Below are 22,748 nucleotides of genomic sequence, written 5' to 3'. Positions count from 1 at the left end.
AAACGTGCCAAGAGATTCAACTATCAATATGCCTTTTATTTATGTTTACTTCTATACTTGAAAGAAAACTAGAGCAACACAGGCGAAACTAAAACTGGCCTCTGCTAAAAAAACAGTTTTGACCTTCCAACTCATAGAAAGAACTATCTTTGGATCTTTAAAGCAACCGCAGACTCTGTTCCCCGGAAGAGTTGTGATACGAGCAGTTTTTCATAAACAGAACACCTTCAGCTGTTGTGATCAAAAAAAAAAATCACTCCAAAACACTAAGTTACCGTAAATTAATGTCATGAAAGGCTCGTATTATTACAATTTATCAACTACTTCTCGATGTCACTGAGAAGCAAAGGGCGTGGGGCTTAGGCTTACTTGCTGCAACATGTTTTGAAGTCGTTGACTCACGAAACTGAGCTTTACGAAATGCACGTCAACGCACCACATTTGCTTTTCCTTTCAATGATTCTCAATGGTCTGGGACGGAGCAGAAACGCCATACCGTAGTTCAATCTCTCCAGATATAGGTGGAAGTTTGTGTCCCTTCGCTCTGAACGACCAGAAGTGCCTAAAACCACGATGCGGCTGTTTCTGTTCTTCGCCTTTATGATCTACGCAGGTGACTAAACCTTCATTTCTGCTTTTCTTGATTGCTTCTGCTGATACAGTAAGTTACCTCGGGCATTGTCACATATAAGAGCGTCGATTTTCATTTCTCAGCCTACGCCCTTGTTGTATTCTTTCTAAGGAACACCAGGATACTCGTTTTAATACTTCTGAACTGGAATCAGATTTTAATGACTACTGATTTCATAAACTATACAGTAGCTTATAGAAGAGACAAAACGTATGGAAAATGTATCGGTACGTAAATTTGCAGCGCAAATAAACGTATGCAAGGTATGTCATAAGTCATTGTCATTTGTTGCAGACCTTCAACAGCTGTCGTTAGTTATTTTTAATTTACACACTGCTGAGAAAGTGCGTTGCCTTTTAAAGAAAACCTGGATATGTAAGTAATGAATGCTCTGTTCCCCGGAAGAATTAAAATTACCCTTGTTTGCCAGAACTTATTTTTCAAAGTACTAGAAAACCTGAGAAGATCAAGTGATGCAGTTTGGAAAGTGAGATGTTGCTTAAAATAATATTTCAGCAACACAAACACTTCAGGATACTGGATATTTAGTCACTATGTTTATTGCTGTAAAGCATACTGGCTTGAGTTTTCCTTTGGATTTTATAGAAAATCATGTCATTAAGGTGAAAACATGTTGCTCTCATGCTGTCATGTTGTGAAAGGTTCTATGATTTAAGCACATACCATAGCCACTCATTCAATTAAACCTTTGGTGACGCAGCATTCTTATAGACAAGAATTTCTTACTTTGCCTGAGCCAAATATTTTAGATCAGATCATGTTAATTTAGGACTGACCCCCAAAACGCAAAAACATTTACAGACTTTTTTTTCGAAGTTTCCCTGAGAGGGTACCACATTCTCCAAGACAGTCATACCAAAAGCATGATGCTCCAACCTGCGAACCTCAAGATAAGATAAGATAAGATTTATTTGTCATTGTCATCAACAGATTACAACAAGATTGAGATTTGCTCGACTCGAGTTAAGATGCAGGTTATGTGTATATACATAGTATACAAAGATAAAGAAATAAATAGTACAAAATGAGAAATAAATAGACAACCTCAAGTTGAGCATGGTGTTTTATTCTGTGGTGATATGCAGAATAATTTTTCTTCCAAACATGGTTTGTGCAGCGTTGCCATTGTTTCACAGGCTTCTGGAATTTTTCTGCACCAATTCTTAATAAAAAGCTTCAACTTGTTTTTTTGTTTTTTTTTTCCTTCAGCAGTGGAGTCTTTTGCTCAAACTGTGCATATTGGCTATTGTGGCTAAGTGGAAGGTTTCTTATTTTAAAACTGTACCTGCTCTTTCCAGGTCTTTTTGAAGCTCAGTATTTAATTCTAAATATTTGATGAGAAAAATCTTGATGTATTCTTTACTTATGTTTGCCACTGTATAATCACAGTGACTGTGGTTGTAAGTCAATGTATTTATTACATGTATTTCATAATGACAATAAGAATTATTATTGGTAATTGTTATGACTGTGTCAGATATAGCTGTAAGGCTGCCACTAACTATTATTTTAATATTAGATTATTCTATTGATTATTCTGATTAATTGGATTGAAACTGACACATTCTTTAGATTTATCATTTAACCACGTATAGGCTTATTTTATGCAGGCTTATTTTATGCAGTAGTAGAAATACATTAAAATAAACAAATCAATTCAATTCCTTTTTTAAAATAAGAAAATAATCATTTTCTTGCTTAAAATGCAATAACATAGCATTACTTTAGTGTGTTTGATCATTTGTAGCAAAGGATGAATCTGCAGCTAAAAATACTTCCAACATCTACCTGTAAAAAACTCAGCTTATTCTACTTGATTTAACATCTATACTGCATAATCTGATGATTATTTTTAAATTTACCAGTTAATAATTAGATAGCGAAATGTGATTAATAGGAGGGGGTTTTTTTCACATAGTTTGAATTAGGGGAACCAATAAAATTTCCACTTGAGCAGTTCTGAATAGGGGAACCTATAAAATTTCCACTTGAGCAGTTCTGAATAGGGGAACCTATAAAATTACCACTTGAGCAGTTCTGAATAGGGGAACTGTTAAGGAAAAATGATTATTTTTAGTGCTTAATACAGTTAATCTTACGGCATGTGTAAAAGGTATATTCAACACTCTTATTTTGAACAAATTTCTTTATTTTGAACAGGTTTGTGTTGAGCATTCGGGATTGGGCCAGATGAGCAGGCATTCAGACAAACAGGGGCCAAATGCAGATCTCTCAATGGGGCCTCCCGCTGTGCGGCCACAGCACAGGAGGCCATAAAATTAGCATTTTCTGCAGGGCAATAAATTGAGCTTGGGGGAGAGAAGCCTGTTTTGTTCACAGAAGATCAAAAAAGTCTTCCAGAAACCAACATCTGGGGTGGTGTGAAATCTTATCTCATGTTTTTGTCTTTGCTCGAATGACCGTAGAACCACAGGGGGGTCAGGACGCAGCTGTTCGCTCTTTTGTTTTACCAGAGACCAGATGGCCCTTTGATATTTGCCGTAAATTAGGGGGAGTTCCTAAGTTTTTCTGATTGTCCAAGGTAGCTTCCAGTTGGTCAACTAGAGGAATGCCTTAAGTGCATATATTAAAAAACAAAGACACACCTTTAGTATAAGACTTCGTGTCAGGAGTAAAAAATTCAGAAAGCTGCCACTATTTTGCTTTTTTGCATCAGCTATCTCCAAAGACGCATCTTTGCCTTTTCTTTGTTTTTTCCTTCTCTATTTTTCCTGTCTCAAGGTAAAATGTATATCTCTGTCCCTCTGCAGTTCTGTTGTTAATTAATGCGTTGTATGGGATTAAACTCTGCGATTTCTGTGACGTCAACGCGCAGCGTTGTTGTTTCCTTGTGCCTGCACGCCGCCCGCTGAGGACCCGGAGGATTAAGGAAGAGAGAGCCAAACGTTTTGTCCAAAGTTAATTTAATAAAATATTCTTCCTTAATAGAACCTATAAAATTTCCACTTGAGCAGTTCTGAATAGGGGAACCTATAAAATTTCCAGTTGAGCAGTTCTGAATAGAACATAGTTACAGACGGTCAAGAATAAGAGGAGGATGCATGTTGAAATGTGCAAGCATCTCTGCTCTCCTCCATAGAGGAGAGCAGAGATGAGTTACTTTGCAGTCATGGTTTAATAACTGGGTTTAGCAGTTGCTCAGGTGTCCCAAGTTAGTAACCAGTCTTGCAGAACGGGTAAGTGCCCAAACTAACGACAAGAATCCTGCAGGTGTCCTAATAATCATTTGTACAGTTTTGTCATAATTACTTCTCTGAGTGTGGCGTTATTTCAGCAAATGACCTGGTTTTGAGTATGTATACTCCAGTTAACGATTAATTAATTGCTAAATTAGTTGAAGATTATTTAAATTATAGATTTGTCACGACTAATCCGATGAATCATTTCAGCCCTTATTAACCGTTTTAAATGGCTGTTTGCACAGTAAAAACCTTTACCTAATTTATGTGAACTGTATCCTTCTAGGAAAGCGTGCACATGGCTGTGAAATTAAGTTCACTCCCCCGATGGTTTATGTGGTATTTGGAGGTTCTACATCAGCCAACTGCAGGACAACATGCAACAATACGGACGGGATTGGCTGGGAGTCTTCATTTGGAGGAACTGGTCTTATAGAGGGACGCTCCACTTTAGATGTGAACCTTGTCAAGGTTAACGACTGGAGTACTGAACCAAAATGTTATACTGTGTATTCTGATGGTACACAGGATATTTTAGCGCTACCAATTACTATTTACAGTAAGTAAGCTGGATAATATATGTGACAATCTTATGTAAGACGCTCATATATATCTGTATATACTGTATATATACAGTATATACAATGAATGCATACACAATGAATCTGGGAAGTTGTATGAATTAATCTCTTACCCCAATTATGACAATGTAGAAAAAAGGCTGAATGTTTTATAAATTAATTAAAAATGGAAAACTTAGAAATCACATTTACGTAAGCCTTCAACATGAAAATTTAAATTCATGATCATCCTGATCATCCTTGAGATGTTTCTACAACTTAAATGTAGAAACTTCCTGTAGTAAATTCAGTTGACTGAAAAGGCACACCGGCTGTCCATATAAAGTCCTACAGTGGACACTGCAGGTCAGATCAAAAATACCAAGCATGGTATCAAAGTCCAAAAACATGACTGTCAGGTCAATTGGTTTCTCTAAATTCTCCCTAGGTGTGAGTGTGTGTGTGCATGGTTGTTTGTCCTGTATGTCTCTGTGTTGCCCTGCGACAGACTGACGACCTGTCCAGGGTGTACCCCGCCTCTCGCCCGGAACGTAGCAGGAGATGGGCACCAGCAACCCTCCCGACCCCATTAGGGACAAGGGTGAACAGAAAATGGATGGATGGATGGATGGTATCAAAGAAATTGTATGTAGACCTCTGAGACAGGATTGTCTTGAAGTAGAAGTCTGGGGAAGGATGCATAGCGGTGTGTGCTGTTTTGAAGGTCCTAATGGTCTTAATCTCAGTGTCCTCCATCGTTCATAAATGAAATATGTTTGGAACCATCGGGATTCTTCTTGAGCTAGTCGGCCATCTAAACTGAGAGATCATGACAGTTTGACTTGGTTAGTGTTGTGATTTTAGCTCGACGGACCCAAAGCGTGTGAGCACACGAACAGGAAATCAGCCAACACAGAATAATCAGAGTTTACTTTTTTTATTCTTTTTTAGCGCTAGAAAAGAGAGACGCTTACCCTCACAGGCTAATTTGTTGTGGAGTGAATATAACCGAAATTATACAGCATCTGCTCAAACACGGAAGACACATTGCTTATATCCTAAAGTCCGCCTCCTGGTCTGCTGATTTGTTGCGTCACTAAAGGTCCTCCCAGTGGTCATCCGATGCTCGGCACTAACTAAAGTTAAGTTTCGTTTCTACAGTAAGTTTCCATATGAAACAAAAGGCTTTTGTGCAGAATCTTTGTGTCCGTAGATGTGTGTGCGTGCATGTATGGTGCGTGTCTGGAGTAAACGTCTCAACATTAGTCAGGAAAGTAACCAAGAACATACTGGTAGGGTGTCCAGAAGAAAACAACTCCTTAATAAAAGGCACATGGAAGGATTCTAAGGCCATGAAGAACAAAATTCTGTGGTCTGATGAGAACAAGTTTGAACCTTTTGGTGTGAATACCAGGCATCATGTTTGGAGGAAACTAGGCTTAGCTCACCACTAGGTCAGTACAATCCCTACAATGAAGAATATTGGTGTCAGCATCATCTGTGGGGATGTTTTGCAGCAACAAGAACTGGCAGACTAGTCAGGATAGAGGGAAATACGAATTGAGCAATGCACAGAGACATACTTGATGAAAACCAGCTCCAAAGTCATCTAGACTTCAGACTCAGGTGTAGCACACTGTAAAGATCTCACAGTGACTTCAGAACGAATGTAAATGTTGTGTGGCCAAGCCAGAGTCCAGCCTTGAATCTGATTAAACATCTCTGGAAAAATCTGTAAATGCCTGGCAGACGTCAAACTTGATTGAACTGGAAACCTACAAGGAAGAATGGGTGAAACTGCATAAGGATGGATGAGCTAAACTTGTGGCCTTATATTCAAAAAGACTTGAGGCTGCAGTTGTTGTCAAAGCTGGATCAACATATTATTTAGTAAAGACTGTAAATACTTGCATAAATGTGATTTCTTGGTTTCTATTTTTAATAAATAGAAACTAAAAATTTGTACATGTTCATAATGGGGTATTTGCATGTAGAATTTTGAGAAAAAATATTAATTTGATACAATTTTGAATAAGGCTTTAAAATAACCCAATGTGCTGTAATACTTTTCATATTAATATAGATTGATAAAAAAAAATCTTGTTATTGTCCTAATTTACTTTTTTCCTGTGTCACTTTTTGCTGTAGAAATGCCAAAGAAGGTATTTATGCCAAAGCCTCCGACTCTGATGGCCGATAGTGAATATCATCTCTTACAGTGCTCAGTTTTTGATGTTGCACCAGTAAACAGGCTTGTCATATCCTGGCACAAAGGAGATGAAATGGTCTATGAGCAGAAGTTTGAAGGTACCGATCGACGTCCAGTCAATAAGTCTGTTGAAGCAACAGTAGACGTTGTTGCAGAGGATAACGGAAAGAAGGTCTGGTGTGAAGCAAAGCTAGACTTACCAGCAGAACAAAGTCCTCAGCCGATGCGATCAGAGTTGCATGAATTAACAGTTTACTGTAAGTTTAAATATTCTCTACCTGAGTGAATTGCCCCCCCCCACCTTCTTCAAATCAGATCAAATTGGTGTCAAACGTTTGTGCTACGTTTGTGCAGCAAAAAATTTTCGTTTGTGCCGCTATCATTTTAAAGATATAAAGAAATGTTTCTAGAGGTCTTCCTCAAATCAAACGAAATAGGTGTCAATTAACTCAACTACGTTTGTGCTGGTTTTTGCAGCAAAAATTGTCGTTTGTGCTGCTTTGCCTTTGAAGATACTAATGAAAGGTTAAAGGTCAAAAGGTCAACCAGCCCCCCCACTTTTATGAAATCAGACAAGATTTGTGTCAAACATTTTGCACAAACCAGCACAAGCGTAGTTGAGTTAATTGACACCCATTTCGTCTGATTTGAGGAAGGTGGAGGGCCTGGTTGACCTTTGATGACCTCTAGCAACATTTCTTTATATCTTTAAAATGATAGCGGCACAAACGAAAATTTTTTGCTGCACAAACGTTTGACACTAATTTTGTCTGATTTGAAGAAGGTGGGGGGGGGGCAACTTCACTCAGGTATATTCTCTTTGTCTGTTCATCAAAAGGAGTCATTTTTGCAGCTAAATGTCTGTCTGTATTTTTAATTCCTCTTTTTCCTTCTCTCTACATAATTTAATGCTTGTCATCAGATCCACCAACTTTCACTGAGCCTAAAAATGAGACCCTGGAAAATGTTGTTGGTAAAAAAATATCTTTGAACTGCACGGCTACAGGAAACCCTACTCCAGTTTACAAGTGGAACTTTGCAGACCCTACGCTAAAGGGGATGCAGGGGCAAAATGCTACTGGGTCGATTTTTACTTTGGAATTTAGGACTCCAGTAGTCTACAAATGTGTAGCCTCTAATGTTGCTGGTGAAAGAACCAAATATTTCCACCTCGACAAACCTGAAGGTAATCACATCACTCCAGCAATCTTAGACTATCTTTTCCTTCTGCTTACTGTTTGTCAATAACCCTCCATGCTATTGTTCTCTATTAACTGGAGACCACTGCTGGGGCTTCATGTATTCTTTGTTGTAATCCTTATTTTGGGATGTGTAGCTTATCATAAACAAAGACATTATTCTTTTGCAAGACCAGAAGGTCTGTCCAAAGTGAGAATATAACAAAAATTCTCATCTCCCACAGGAAATTATACCACCATGGGACTCCTGTTGGGAGTATTTCTGACTGTGGGAGCTGTGATCATCATCATTGGCGCCATTTTTGTGACAAGAAAAGGATTGTGTACTATCCCAAGAAATATCTATTAACCTCCTCCCTCCAGTCCAAAAGAAATCTGACTTTTGCATAATTTAATGTTGGATGACTTTACTGTAAGATTTTGTCCTTGGTGAAACATTAGTTCATTTTAGAACTGAGTGCTTTTATTGGTGGTGCATGTTCAGGGTCTGTTTGTACATGCTTGGCTCTGTAGTTTTAGAAATGCTGAATTTGTCTTCTGCTTTTAAGATTGCCAAATTATCATGACTGTAGAAACAAACTTCCTTTTCTGGTTGCACTAAGGGTTTAACTGTGTTTATTAACCTTAATAAAGCTCCACAATCACAAGCTTAGTACAGAATTGTGGCAAACTTACTTCAGGAAATTATGGACATTCAAAGTCTTCTCTGGGATCAGTTTTTCTTTTCAATTAACCCATTTGTATTTCAGGTTGCAATAGCCATATTGTGTTAAAGTGTTACTTTGGCTTTTTGTGTTGCATTACTGCCCATTTTACACAAGACTGGTTTCTCAGATGCATGTTGTCATGTTCGCTGGTATAAAAAGGTGTTGCATGCTTCCAACACTGAGCCAAAGCTAAAAGCACAGTACTTTTTTCATCTCCCAAAAGTCAAACACCTTCTATTACTATTAAAATGTTAGCTTTTATGAAAATATTCAGTGAAGATTGTAAAGTGGTAAAGTGCTCTAAGTTGAAGCTCCAGCAACGAGGAAGTTGCTATTTCGAGGAAATACTGAGGAAACAAGTTTACCCATCACGATGTCACAAGCTGAGATGTCTCAACCTGCTAATAAAGTTTTCTCAACTTTTCAAGTGTTGGTGGAATTTTCACCTCACCAGGTCGTTATCCCTTTTCATGCACCTTGCAGTTTCACTAGAAACTTTAGTATCTATAATTCTCCAGCCCAATTTTCTGAACACGTTAAAGCACAATTTGGAACATATAGTATCTTTCACTCATCTGCAACAACCTCTTTTGGACCAGCTCTGGGTAACTTATTCCTTTAGCTTATCATATTGACTGTCCTACATTTTTTGCTAATTAATTGACTTAAATGTCATTTAATGAATGTGTGGCTTTTTGAGTTTCTGTGAGGCTGCCGTTCACGGCATAGGCACTTCCCCTTTTTTGTTTTTGCTCAAATACATTATAACATTGTTACTTGAAGTTTGCTTGCTTGTTGTGCTGTTAAAAGCAATTGTTTGCACTTTTCAAAGACCATTTTTAATGAACATGCAACAATATGTTACAATTTCATCCCTATCACAAGCACAGAGGTTTTTTTTTAACTCAAACCCTGACTAAAAGATGGTTTGAAAATGGATAAAGCACAAGATTAATTTTTTAATATGACTTTCACAAAGCCCCATCCTCAATTCTGTAAACAATATCTAGTCTATGCTGAAAAACCATCTCTGGGAAACAACCAGATTAAATTATCTTCACCCGCTGAGAAGAGTGCAAAATTTATAGAAGGAACCTGATGGGTTCAAAATGTGTGTGGCTGAGGTGCAGCTTAGTTTTTTTTTGTTTGTTGTTTTTCTCTTTTTTTTTTTTTTTTCCAGCTCCAACCAAACCAACTGTCTTCTCTTTGATTTGGACATGATTGTGGTTGTTAATCTAGCAGCAGGTACCTTGTGCAGTTGATTTCAGACTCATTTTAGAGCGAAACTTGTGTAACCTTTCATCAAAAATCTGAGAATTTCCAAGTTGGATGTTCATTGTATTATATTTTAGCCTTGACTTATGACTTGTTAAATTTATGTATTTTCATTTAAGCGTAGTGGGTCAAATTTAAGAATTTCTTTTTTGTTTTTATTTGTAAATTTTGTTTGGACGCTATCTAACATATCTCCAGTAATGTTACTCAGCACAACTCCATGCAGTGTAATTTTTTTTATTCATTTTTGGTACATGTACAAATTGTGAGGCTCTGCGATTTACGTTTTTCATTTTGATGTTTGCTGTGTTGCGCCTTGATAATATTTTGCACTGAGTAAACCTGCAAACCATGCAATATCCTATTATATACTAACATGTTTTATTATGAAACAAAAAACCGATAAAAGAAAAAAATTTTTTTGTGAAATCTAAGTTACGGTAATTAAAACAGTTTGGTTTTTATCAGTGTTTTTTTACATCAACTAAATTAAAAAGTTTGAAATATTTTGTCGTCACTTTTTTATGTTGTGAATAGCTTCAAGTAGAAGAGATTCAACAAGTTTCCTTTCTCCACTTTGTCAGTCCTTACCTCGCTCTATCTGCCTTATATAATTAAGCACTGAGTCAAATGTCAGGATAATATAGAGGGGTTTGTGTAGTTCTGTTTTCAACTGGTACAATAAAGCTTTTTTGTTACCATTACTATTGTCTTAAAACTGACTTATTTTTCTTCTGTCATTTCCAACAGACTTAGCTGAAAAAGGGAGTCAATTGTTTTTGTATTTTCTGTGTTGCTATAACAACCTGGCCGGTGGGCTTCCCCACTGATAGAGTTCAAAGATAAAAGCTTTACTATCAGAATATTTATCCTGCGAACTTGTTGGGGCATATTTAAAGCTATGAGTAATGTGAGAACACACACAAGTAGTCTGCAGGCGTCCAAATTGCGGCGCGGGGCCCATTAGAGGCGCTCTGTATGATTTTATGTGCCGCTCAACCATAGTTCAAGAATGACATAACTTTAGTTTGCAAAATCATTTGATTGGTGCAGATACAAATGTGTTGGGGTACAATTCTCACTGATTAGGATATTCTACAGTTTCTTGTTGATGTAAACATTAAAATAAATGTGTTTTCACAATTTTTGCAAAAATAAAAAATAAAAAATCTCATTTTGTGGCTCTTCAAAATACTTTCAATTTAACATTCTGGCCCTTTTGTAAATACAAATAAAAATGAGGTGTGATGGAAATGTTGATGCTTTTTACCATTTGTTTCCTGTTATATCTGCTGTGTTTTTGTACTCCTGCAAAATGTGTTTTTCTGTTAAAGAAGTTTCCAGACTTCAGGCGCAGGCGCTTCTGTAGCTGTGACAAGATAAGAGAACTGAAATATCCTGTGCAAAATGCCTGTCCTTGCAGTTGCCATATATGGAATGCATTTCCTGTACTTGCCTGTGCTGTTGAATTATCACTGTGAAGACACATCTATGTTCTGAAGAGAATAAATATTTAAGGTCTGGAAGCTCTCGTTGGAGGTAGCCTGCTAAGAACAGCTAAGACTGACACGCTTCTCCCCTTTTGCAAAAGACAAGCATTTGTGTCCTTCTGATCTTTTCAAAGTTCATTTGAAGAATAAACCTAACGAGGTGTCCCTCCAGTGTCCGGCCCTTGGAAGGGAAGACGTCTCTAATCTTCATCCACAGCGGCTCATCATCTCTGATGGAGGTTACCAGCGCCAGATCTTCTGCCGGGGTCCGAGCGCCAATGATTATTATTTGTCCAATAAACTATCAAATAGCTACTTTTTCTCAGTGTGAGTCTTTCCAGGTTGAGATGCGTAGTCATCATTTGTTTCCGGGGGGGTTGCAATGGAATGCATAATATGCCTATGTACTATGATTCTTCACAGACAATCAGAATGAAACTTAGGAAAGCTAAGCATTAACTGGATGACACATCTATGAGGAAATGACTTGGCTCTCAGCAACCCAGTTCTTTTCAAAACAAGTTCAGAACCACTGCAGCCACTTCAGTGGAAGAGTCCATGTTCATCACCAAGTAGAATGAAGTGGGTTTAAATAAATCCCATAACATTCTACTGCTTTTAAAGTGTCAGTATTACGTATTTTACAGGCAAATAGTGCCACCACCTGGCAAGGTGTCCGATAATAGACAACATCATCAACTTTTTATCTTTGCTTTGTGCAAGAACAACAATGGACCACACAATGACGCGCCTCTGTATTTTTTCCATTGTAATCTTGTACCTGGGTAGGCTAAGGGTTTTCTTGCTTGTGCAGAGACAGTAAGTTCATCTTTCTTATAATGGGTTTTGGGGAAGTTAGAAAATTATTGGTTTACAAGATTGGGCTATCTTGTAAACCATTTAAATCTGCATTTAAATCTTGAGGAAAAACAGACTATATTAAAAAAAAGAACCAAAACTATGTCTATTAAAACGTTTAGTTAAGCTCCTGAAAACATAAGCTTAACTCAAAGTTACATTATCTCATTATTTCTTTGTGTGGAGGAAAAGATTAAAACGTTAGAGCATTTATGTGTGGAATTTCCGTGTGAAGCATGGTCAAATCAAATGTTTGCAACTGAAATGTATTTATCTATATGATTAGATTGTATGAGATTTCATTCTATGCTTTTGTATAACAACTGGGCTTGTTGGTTCTTTTAAAATGTCTTAAAATATTTGTAGTATATTGTATCTGTTTTTGTACAATAATACTTCTGCTTTGGAATAACAATTAAACAACGCCTAAGGGAATTACTAACAAAATTAGTAATTTAGATCAAAATGACTAAGTCAGGACATTTACCTGCAAGGGCTCTGCAACTATTTCTTGAGAATCAGGAAATAATCACCAAAATAACTTTCAGTCTCAGCTGCTGTTTTATGAATACCTGCCAGTTGAGATATGACAATAAAGTGTTTATCTTGCACTGAGTAAACTTACAAAACAATATACTTTCTGTGATACCCTTTGTAGGTGCTACATACTGAAATGGTTCTAATGTAAAATACTTTGTGTATAAAATCAATTTGTTTAAAGCACAAAACTGTTTTTGCAATTGTTCATTTATGACAAAATCTAACTCTAATTAGCAATTGTTGTTGGTTTTTTTTTTTTACATCAGTGTCGTTTTACTTCCACTAAGTTAAGAGGTTATAATATTGTGGCAGCGCTCTTTTGTGTTGTGAACATCATTAATCAGAACATAGATTTAGCAAATGTTCAGTCCATTGCCTCTGTCAGACAGCCTTACATTAAAAATCACTGCCATCTACTGATTAGATCCTGACATCATTGTGAATGTGAAGAATCTCCTCTCTTCCCCTGATAAAATAAAACTTTTTTTTAAAATCATTTCTGCCTTCAAACAGTTTTCCCTGACCATTTCCAACAATAAAAAAGTAAGTCAACTGTTTGTTTTTTTTTTTTTTTGTGTTGCTATAACAACCTAGCAGATGAGTTGAAAGATAAAATCTTTCATACTTTCATTATGTTTATCCTGGAGACTTGCTGGGGCATATTTATAGCTGCAAGGAATATGAGAATATACACAGTAAAGCACAGCTGTCCAAATTATGGCCTGGAAGCCATTTGTGATTTTGTGTGTTGCGAGGCCATAATTCAAGAGTGGCATAACTTTGGTGCAGATATACATAAAAATATTAGGGTACAATTTTCAATGATTAGAATATGGTGTGCTTAATTTATTGCTGAGGAAGTACAGATTTTAAAATAAATAATTAAGGTAAAATATGTTTTGTAATTTTTCCAAAATTCTAGTTTGTAGAATCACATTTTCCAGAATTATCAGGACACTATCTTAGTTAATAAGTAAAATATGTTTTTTTATTTTATTTATATAAAGGGTCTTATGTTCAGTTTGTTTGACAACTTGCTCTAATAGTTGATTCTTGTAAGCAGAAAAATGTTCGGTTTTTGACACTTTGAGTTTCAATTTACAAAATTCACATCAACGCACCATAGTGGGCTATGTTTTTTATGATTATCTGCAGGCAGCATCTACCAGTCATGTGGTTCAATACAACCTCCCATCTGGGAGGATGCCTCACTAGGCATGAATATAAACTCTTTTAATATATGTACTATTTTAAAAAAATGTGCAAGCTGGCTGGATTGTGGCTATCTAATGCATGCTATATTTTGATGTGTTGTATAGCTCAGCTTCTAACCCATTTACTTTGGGTTTTAGTGTTCCTGGAGTCTACAGATGTGTAGCCTCTAATGCTGCGGGTGAAACAACCAAATATTTCAACCTCATTGGACATAATGGTAATAGAGCCCTACAAAATAGACTGTTTTATCAAACACAGATCAAGTCTGATTGGTGTGGTGACAAGAGTGTAATAAAATTTCCTCTTTCCTACAGGAAAATGAATTATCTTCACAATAACATTGGTTTGCTTGTTTTTCTTACTCCTTGCAGGTAGTGTAGCATTTCTGAAGCAGAATAAAATATTTCCTTTTACCAAAGGATAGCCAGAATCTAGAGTTTATTATAGCTTTTTTATTTTATTTTATTTTTTGCTGATGCACTGCTACTCAAAGTCAAATGTTAAAATTAATCTGTTATCTGTTGAAAGCTGTTTTACATCTGATAAACGTATTTCCTGTGTAAACCTGTGAGTTTATTTCCTGTTATATTTCTGATGGAAAGTATTTAATGACTCTGTGGTAACTTTAATGAGCAAGAGGCACTAACCACCTTGTTTAAGATGTTGAATTAATAGATTTTTTGGGGGGGTAGGGGGTTCAAGCTTAAATTTTTACTTAAATTTTGGATTAAACTAATGCTTTAGCTGTCTTCTGTAATTGTGAAAAAACTGAAAGAGACAGATTTCTCAAGTACATGTAAATTCTCAAATAATAAGAAAACGTTTCTCGCAGACAGGGTTGGACTTATTTCGGCATTTTTGCTTCCTTATTGGCTTTGTACAAGTAAGCAAACATTAAAATAATATAAAACAGAAAAAACAAGTATAAATTAGTCCTATTTTAAATTATCTGTAAAACTAAAGGTTAACATATAACTGAGCCAATTTCTGTTTCAGTGACCTCCTTAAGCGGAATACTGATTGAGGCAAAGTCAAAACAGCGTCTGTGTTTCCTTGCCCCCCCTTTGTCAGTCCCTCGAACCCTTTTCTCTGCTTCTTTCAGGCAGCCGTACAGCACTAAGCCATACTAATTAGATCCTAACATAGTGAATGTAAAGAGGGGAATGTGTTATCCTATAAAAAACAATACATTTTTATTATTATTTTTGTCCTTAAACTGTGTCCTTTGAGTTATTCTCTTGTCATTTCCAACAGAAACCTAGCTGAAAAGTAGGTCAACTGTTTGTTTATGTTTCTCTTGTGCTGCCATAGCAACCTAGCAGATGGGCTAAAGCACATCAAGACAAAGAGTTAAATGATAAAGATTTTACAATAGAAATGTTTATCCTGGGGACTTGGTGGGGCATATTTAAAGCTGCAAGTGATGTGAGAATGCACACTGTAAGGTGTAAAGTTTCCCAGCTGTCCTCTCCACGCATACATTAAAAATCATGTTTTATTTATTTTTTTTGCTCTCTTGCACCACAGTTACACGGAGAGCCGATATGCTGTGCAACATTCTGGTCACAGTGTGAGTCTTACAAACTCACATGCTGCAGGAGACCAGCTCTCCTGCCTGCTGGGACTTAACAAAGCACGAAGGCCTGAGGCAGGCTCAAGCAAGCGTGCAAGAGGAACTGAAAACAAGCTATTATAAACAGCTTTTTATGACACCTAAAATAAACGCTAAAATATTTTATGACTTCAATTGTTTTGTGAGTGCAGCTGAAGTAGCAAATTGTCCCTGTAAGTGTCCTAGCTGTAAGTGTGCGGTGGGTCAGGTATTCCTGTTGCACATCTACTGATGTATTTCAAAGCTTTTAATTCAATATGAAAGAAATAATGGGCTGTGTTAACTTTCCCACTCTTCCCCTTTACTTTTCCCCTGTTTTACCCCCTCCCATCTGTAAAGTCAGCTGGGAGGGATCTCTGCTTTGTTCCAACATAGTTCCCTACAGAGTTGCCAGGGTGGTTCAAGTTGGAATTTTCTGTCAGTCGACGACAACTTCAAAAAAAAAAAAAGAAACAGTACCATGGGAAACAACTTTCTTATTTGGATACTCGTACTTTGCATGTTTTATAAAGGTAAGAAGTTGTGGACTACATGTTTATTCTCAATTGTTTTGCATATAGATGATGTCCAGGACAGAAATGTTGATGTAAAGGTGATGCAAATCAAAAAGCTAGGACTAACAGTCGGACGCATCAAGTTTATGGTGGGATTAGTGAATGTAAAAAAAAAAAAAAAAGTGAAAAACTTAGACAAAAGCTAATTTGTGTTAAAATTATGATTTAACCCATTATTTTAGACTCTCCGTGGAATGGTAGTTTTCATTACCAGTGTGGTGAAATTATTTCCTCTTACAGATTTCTTCTGTTTTTAACATAGACGTTTCATAAGGTCTAACAAGAAGATCAAACCTGGAAAAAATTACTTTTTAAATGACTGTTTTTGTAAGGGAAAAAGGTATTCAAGCAAACTTGACCCTATGTGAAAAAGTTAATCCGCCTTTCTGGTCCCACCGTTAGCAGCACCACATGCCATCAAGCATTTACAATAACTTGAAATGAGAGTTGTAAATACTCTGGAGAAATTCTGTTCCACTTATCTTAGTGAATTTGTTTTAATTTACCAACCTTGGAAGGTTCTTTGAGATAAAAAAGAACATTTCAATAAAATTTAAATGTGGTCTAGTGACCACAGGTGTCAAACTCCAGTCCTCAAGGGCAGCTGTCCTGCAGTTTTTAGATGTGCCACAGGTACAAAACACTGGAATGAAATGGCTTTATCACCTCCTCCTTGTGTAGATAAGTTCTCCAGAGCCTTGCTAATGACCTAATTAATCCATTCAGGTGTGGTGCAGCAGAGGCACATCTAAAAGTTGCAGGACAGCGGCCCTTGAGGACTGGAGTTTGACACCCCTGGACTACACCACTCCAAATCCTTGTTTTTGTGTGGTATTTAGGTGTAAACTTGATGATGTGCTTTGGATCACTGTCCTACTGCATTGCCCATTAAAATGAATTGAATATTTGTTTATACCTGAGACAATTAGGTGTGAAAAAGAAATCAAAAACATAAAATCTGTAAGGGGGTAGATTCTTTTTCATGACACAATATTGCTTACTGGCGACTGACGCTGTCTCCTCCAGTGTCAGGAGAAGGTTGCTCCCTTATTCTCAAGCCATCCAGGGTTGTGGTGGGCTTCGGGGAGTCAGTGACGGTCAGCTGTGAAGCCACACGCCCAGTTCGTGTCCTGGGCTGGGAGTCGGCCATCGGCGCGGTGCACACGCAGGAGGACCGGTCTGTCCAGTGGAAGGTAGACAGCCTTATTGAGTGGATAGAGGAGCCCATCTGCTATGGGGTTTTTTTCACAGCTCCGAGACAGTGTGAGGAGAAACTCAACCTTGTTCTTTACAGTGAGTCAGCTCTTGACATTAGCATATGGTTGCAACTTAAATGAACTTATTTTCCTTACTAGAAATATGTGTGTTATTTACCTAGAAACTCCGGACAGCATTTCCATCAGGCAGGCGAACCACACTGGCCCCATGGTGGAAGGAAAAGAGTACCAGCTGCTCTGTGAGGTTCAGAATATAGCTCCTGTTCAGTACCTCACACTGAGGTGGTACCGAGGTCAGACTGAGGTCTATCAGCACTCCTTCTCTGACCTCACATCTTCTTCCCCCGTACAAGTGTCCTCTATCCTCGTCATCACGCCAACAAAAGCAGAAAACGATGCACAGTATAAGTGTGTAGCGGAGCTGGACCTTGGACCAGAGGGACCACAGCGTCCTCCCACTCTGGCCTCAGAGCCCCTTGCTGTGTCCGTATACTGTGAGTTATGTTATGTATGTATGTGTATAAAACACTTTATAGACCAACACAAGGTAGAGCACAGACGTGAACTCAAAAGAAAATGTAACACAATAGGGTCTATGAACTTAGAATCTCACCCGGATTTAGGTTCTGAACTTTGACTTGGCCATCCTAGCATGAGTTTGTCAACTTCCTTTGACAATGAATAGTGACCACTTTACATTTCTACAACTTTAGAAATGGGTTGTTATTTAAAAAACAAATAAACAACCACTTCATTTCTACTTTTAGCTGTTAAAATCGATAAAAGAATAGAACACTTGCCAAAAAAGAATGGATACATCTTTTTTACATTTTTTATTCCAAGTGTATGGCAATATTTGTGAAAAATAAAACAGATATAAACGGATGATGAATATTACTTGCACTTTGTCAGTCTGTTGTGGAAATTCAGAGCAAATATTTCATGTAAAACTTTCAAAGCTTTTTAAACCTTTATTTGTTATATTATCTGTATTTATATGTACTAGTTATATCTTCATCATTTTACCAAAAGCTTTTAAGAGCCAATGTGGACACTTGTGCTATGGACAGATTTTCTCACTCTCCGAGAGTTTTTATCGGCCTCCGATTTGTTGAATAATTGTCTCTTTGCCCAACCTGTCAGTTTAGATTGGCAGCCATATCTTGATAGGATGTTTTAGAAATGTTTTGCAATATATTCAAAGCTTCAGACATTGTTTTATAAGCTAACACTATTTAAGTAATCTAAAAACTACCACTGACCTGCCTGCTGTGTCTCTTGGTCTTCATGAAGCTATTTGTGCAGTGACCTTTTCAGATATTTATTTGTAAAGATTTTTGAACACTATCATTTTCTTCTGCTCAGTATTCACTTTATGTTGGTCTATCATGCGATTTACAATTAAATATACTACCTTTTTGAACTGAAATGTGAAAAAAATGGAAAAGGTTCAAGTTCTATGAACACTTTTACACGGCAATGTGCATACATGCTGAAAATTAAACACCGCTATTTTTCCTTTTCCCTTTTAGTTCCCCCAACATTTCTAAGTCCTGAAACAGAGGTGTTAGACTTTACAGCAGGAGCTGAAGTCATCTTAAACTGCACAGCCATGGGAAACCCTGGGCCTGTATACAGCTGGCAGCCCATCCATCCCACAGAAGAGAAAATGAAAGCAGAAGCTGTTATTACTTCCTCCTCGCTGCTCCCAGGCACTTACACATGCACTGCCTCAAACACGCTGGAAAAAAAGAGCAAGCAGTTCATTATCAAAGAAAAGATCAAAGGTAAAGGGAAGATTTACATGTTGCTGCGGTTATTAAAATGTTCTAAGCTCTGCATCCTAACCCTGAAATCTCCTTTTCCTTTTGCTCAGGTGTTTGAAGCTTGCTATTTTACAACGGATCAGTTGGCGCGCTGTCTGACTCACAGGAAAAATTCATCTGAACTGATTTAACTGTTGTTGCATTGAAGATGGAAATTATGACACTATGACACATTTATGATTCAGCAGATGTTGATGAGGATCATGTTACCCTCCAGAGTTAGATACCATAGAGAAAATGTTATGTTTGGTAACTGTCACTTATATATATATATATTTATATCTATATATATATATATATATATATATATATATATATATATATATATATATATATATATATATAGATATAGATATATATATATATAGATAGATAGATGGTTTAGGGTAGATTTCACATTTTAGAATTCACATGTGATGTTTGTTGTATAGTAAATATTTATGATAGTGTTATTTACCTACTAATTTAATGAATTTATGGAACATGTCAGACACAAACCCACTATTGGCACTGAAATGAATAGCAGCAGGGAATTGCTGTAAATACGAGCTGTTTCTTGGTTTGATTTTCTTATTGTTATCAATAAAAATAAGCTTTTTACTAACTGCTTCACTTACTGATGATGATGCCTTTTGTTTTTGTTAGATTACTAATGTCAGTCTTGGGTTTTGTTAAGCAATAAAGTCCAGCAGTACAAGAAATGATGTAATGCCTTCTAATATAATCACATTTGTTCATCGTTTCTGTTTCATTTTCAGCCTGTCTGACCCTCACTGTGTTTTAGATGACTAATCAGTACAGTGATTGTCTAATTTTAGATATCTGCTGTGGTAAAGTGATAATTCACTTTAAAATTGGTTACTGAGGCGCATGTCTTTTAAAGATGTTCTGCTTCTTACTGTAACAAAAACAATAATTTGTTTATTAAGTTATATGAGCTATTAGTATATTGGTCATTTTAGCTCATATAGGTAATTTAAGTGTACAGCTTTAAATTATAAAGGTTTTGTCATGCACACATATTTGCCTAAAGGTTTACAAGATTTTTGAAATGGTTAGGTTCTTTTATTTAAAGGTTCTATATGTCATCCTGCCTCCCTCCACAAGATGGCGCCCTTTATTTATTTTTTAAAGTGACGACTCGCTGTCGATGTGTCACATGACCAAAACAGTGTGAGGTAAGACGTAGCGGTTAGCCTCAATGTTATCTACAGAGGTGAGAGTCACTTTGAGTCCATTACCATGTTCTTGAAATATAACGTGTTTTAAAATGCGTCTTCGACTCATTTTCAGAAATGCCACAGAAAGATCCGTGTCAAAAGCAGGCATGCGCCATCCAGAAGTGTTTACAAGGTGCTTCAGATGTTGTTTTAGCCTTAAGCCTATAAGGATATCTGACTAACTCCTTCCACATCCTGCAGCTAATAAGTACATGGAGAGTATGTGCGAGGAGGTGATCCGAAACATGCGGCGGTGCTGTGACGTCCACAGGGGAAACTCGACCTGCTGCTCCGGTTTTAAGGACTCCAAACCGACTGAAAACAAGAACGAAACATAAATCACCCGTTCTCTGTTCCGTAGTGGTAGAAAGCTCCACTACAACAATATAGCAGGTCTGTGTCATTCTGAAGCATGCTGTCATTTAGAAATGCCACGAATGAGAAGTATAATCAACGTTTAACTCTAGGCAAACCTTTCTTAGTGTAGATATTTAGACTTGACATTTCATAAAACTACACCATGACGAGCTGGGAGATTTAAACGTGACACCTTCCTATCACATTACTCATACTTCTGCCATTTTGTTAACACTCGTTCAAGTTGTTCAGGGGCGAGCTTGTGCCTGTCAGAAATAAACAAGTTAGACAGACTTGGAAAAAAAAAACAAACTTCGCTACTCTCATAGGGGTTTTTCATCAATATTCTCTATACCAGTAGAGGTACGCCTTAGTTAACCTCAGAAAATTGGAATATTAATATTACATTAGACCAATCTCTTTTTTCCATAAAGAAATGCTTAAAGAAACTGGGGGAGGGTGCTAGTGTCTATCTACCAACAGATAACTATCAGCAGTCTTCTTCCTGACTGTCTTAACAACGCCTTTTTTCCATCTCTGGTAATATTCAAGCTTTCTACCTAAATGGTTTTCAGATTTTCATCAGCCATAATCCTTAATATTAACAAAAATAAACAGGTGAAATATATCAGTGAATCTATGTAAGGTTTTAATAAATCTTTTTGAGCTGACAATTTATTGAGCAATCTCTTTGAATTCTCTTTAGAGGTTTTGTGTTTTGTATTTTATTAATACCACAATTTCTGCTTTGTTCCAGACCTCAAACAAGGCGATGCAAACAGAAGGAATCCTTTCATCAAGTGTCTCACTTGTTCTTGCTGGTGGTTAGCTCCAGCAGTTTGTTCAATCTGGACAGACAGCCAGTCCATCACTGGGCAACAAAGAGACACACATGCGCACACTTATACCCGATGTAAATGTAGACAGACTGAATAACCTAACAGTTATGTTTATTGTACTGTGGGAGGAAGCTGGAGTACCCAGAGAGAACCAGCAAATACACGAAAGACCATGCAGAAAGACCCAAGACCTTCATATCCCTACTTTATTGTTAGGATTTTGGAATTTCTGCAGCATTTAAAGAAAAAATTTAAGGAAGATATGGGGGGATTATTATTATTTTTTTCCTTGTAAATCGTGTTCATTTGTAAACAAAACAAAAGTAGTTTGCCAAAGTATCTTCTAGTCTTCTTACTGTATTTATAATTTGAAGTTATTTGTTTTATACCCAAAAGTGGCATGCTTATGGGGCTAACCCCCTCAACTAATTGAACTAATTGGAATTAAAGTTCAAATATAGAAGGTATAAAACTTTTATTTATATTTTCTATATATGTTTACCATTATTAAATTTGTACTTTTATTACCTGACAAACTCTTGTGTAATTGAAAAAAAAAATACATATGTTTTGGACACAGTTGGACATGTGCATTTCCACACTTTAAATTTTAAGATAAATATTTTGTTCCATATCTTTTCAGTGTCTCTGTATCCTTTTGAACTTAGAAATTGAAATAGAAACTAAAACAGTCACACTCACACAGGAAAATAAACATTTTGTTTCGTTTCCTAAAAAACATTCTGAAGTTTGAATAGGAACACAAAATGTATTACTCGCAACAAATGTTGAAAGGGTAATTCCAAATATATATTTAAAAGCCTAGCTCCTTTATTTTCTTTTTGACTTAAAAAGGTATATAATAGTTATATTATGAGATTTTTTTTGTTTAATTTTGTTTGTAAGAAAAGTCAACTGTGCATCCTCCTTTTAGTTTTTCTATATTTTATGTTTCATTTATGTTTTCAATAGAGATATTTATGTTGCACACATTATTAGATGCCGAACCTCTAATAATGTTCATCTATAATGTTAATCTAGAATCGGTTTATTGCAATTCTGCAATAACTATATTTAAAATAGGCTTATGTCTGTTTATTCATTATAATTATTTCATTTTTATTATATTCTATTTAAGAACTGGATAGTTAAACTAAATGCCATTTTTCAATGTATTGAAAACAGTTTTGGTACGGCTTTATAACAAAGAATATCTGC

The 22,748-nt window shown here is 36.6% G+C and overlaps 3 protein-coding genes and 1 long non-coding RNA gene across 5 annotated transcripts; 3 read left to right on the top strand and 1 right to left on the bottom strand.

Annotated features, from left to right (window-relative positions):
- The first annotated feature begins 434 nt into the window (after positions 1-434).
- LOC114159432 (intercellular adhesion molecule 1) lies at positions 435-11,605 on the top strand. Its single transcript, XM_028041407.1, has 5 exons — positions 435-613; positions 4,139-4,411; positions 6,561-6,878; positions 7,544-7,807; positions 8,045-11,605. The coding sequence occupies exons 1-5, from the start codon at positions 574-576 to the stop codon at positions 8,167-8,169; spliced, it is 1,020 nt and encodes a 339-aa protein (XP_027897208.1). The 5' UTR covers positions 435-573; the 3' UTR covers positions 8,170-11,605.
- LOC114159435 (uncharacterized) lies at positions 1,840-4,139 on the bottom strand. The gene is made up of 2 exons (XR_003598577.1): positions 3,644-4,139; positions 1,840-3,604 (listed from the first exon to the last, which is right to left on the bottom strand). It is a non-coding gene; the product is annotated as an uncharacterized LOC114159435 (long non-coding RNA).
- A 4,284-nt stretch (positions 11,606-15,889) lies between the features above and the next one.
- On the top strand, positions 15,890-19,384 carry LOC114159434 (intercellular adhesion molecule 1-like). Its single transcript, XM_028041409.1, has 5 exons — positions 15,890-16,029; positions 17,098-17,364; positions 17,450-17,782; positions 18,821-19,075; positions 19,165-19,384. The coding sequence occupies exons 1-5, from the start codon at positions 15,978-15,980 to the stop codon at positions 19,170-19,172; spliced, it is 915 nt and encodes a 304-aa protein (XP_027897210.1). The 5' UTR covers positions 15,890-15,977; the 3' UTR covers positions 19,173-19,384.
- Positions 19,385-20,259: 875 nt separating this feature from the next.
- cmc4 (C-x(9)-C motif containing 4 homolog (S. cerevisiae)) lies at positions 20,260-22,164 on the top strand. 2 transcript variants are annotated; one of them, XM_028041800.1, is made up of 4 exons: positions 20,260-20,330; positions 20,408-20,467; positions 20,536-20,727; positions 21,449-22,164. In XM_028041800.1, the coding sequence occupies exons 2-3, from the start codon at positions 20,410-20,412 to the stop codon at positions 20,670-20,672; spliced, it is 195 nt and encodes a 64-aa protein (XP_027897601.1). In that variant the 5' UTR covers positions 20,260-20,330; positions 20,408-20,409; the 3' UTR covers positions 20,673-20,727; positions 21,449-22,164. The 2 variants fall into 2 exon arrangements, with proteins under 2 accessions (XP_027897601.1, XP_027897602.1); XM_028041801.1 differs by having other exon boundaries at positions 20,274-20,292.
- Positions 22,165-22,748: the final 584 nt, after the last annotated feature.

The sequence above is a fragment of the Xiphophorus couchianus genome, chromosome 16, assembly GCF_001444195.1.
Source record: "Xiphophorus couchianus chromosome 16, X_couchianus-1.0, whole genome shotgun sequence".
Taxonomy (NCBI): domain Eukaryota; kingdom Metazoa; phylum Chordata; class Actinopteri; order Cyprinodontiformes; family Poeciliidae; genus Xiphophorus; species Xiphophorus couchianus.
Note: the sequence above shows the minus strand (reverse complement) of the source record. Positions and strands in the feature narration are given on the sequence as shown.

What these genes read in the sequence shown, in the direction of transcription:
- LOC114159432 (XM_028041407.1), top strand. Translation starts at nt 574, where the DNA reads ATGCGGCTGTTTCTGTTCTTCGCCTTTATGATCTACGCAG. An exon ending in CGCCTTTATGATCTACGCAG is followed by an intron (nt 614 to 4,138) that starts GTGACTAAACCT and finishes GTATCCTTCTAG; the next exon opens with GAAAGCGTGCACATGGCTGT. An exon ending in CCACCTCGACAAACCTGAAG is followed by an intron (nt 7,808 to 8,044) that starts GTAATCACATCA and finishes CATCTCCCACAG; the next exon opens with GAAATTATACCACCATGGGA.
- LOC114159434 (XM_028041409.1), top strand. Translation starts at nt 15,978, where the DNA reads ATGGGAAACAACTTTCTTATTTGGATACTCGTACTTTGCATGTTTTAT. An exon ending in ACTCAACCTTGTTCTTTACA is followed by an intron (nt 17,365 to 17,449) that starts GTGAGTCAGCTC and finishes TTATTTACCTAG; the next exon opens with AAACTCCGGACAGCATTTCC. An exon ending in CCTTGCTGTGTCCGTATACT is followed by an intron (nt 17,783 to 18,820) that starts GTGAGTTATGTT and finishes TTTCCCTTTTAG; the next exon opens with TTCCCCCAACATTTCTAAGT.
- cmc4 (XM_028041800.1), top strand. Translation starts at nt 20,410, where the DNA reads ATGCCACAGAAAGATCCGTGTCAAAAGCAGGCATGCGCCATCCAGAAG. An exon ending in CATCCAGAAGTGTTTACAAG is followed by an intron (nt 20,468 to 20,535) that starts GTGCTTCAGATG and finishes CACATCCTGCAG; the next exon opens with CTAATAAGTACATGGAGAGT.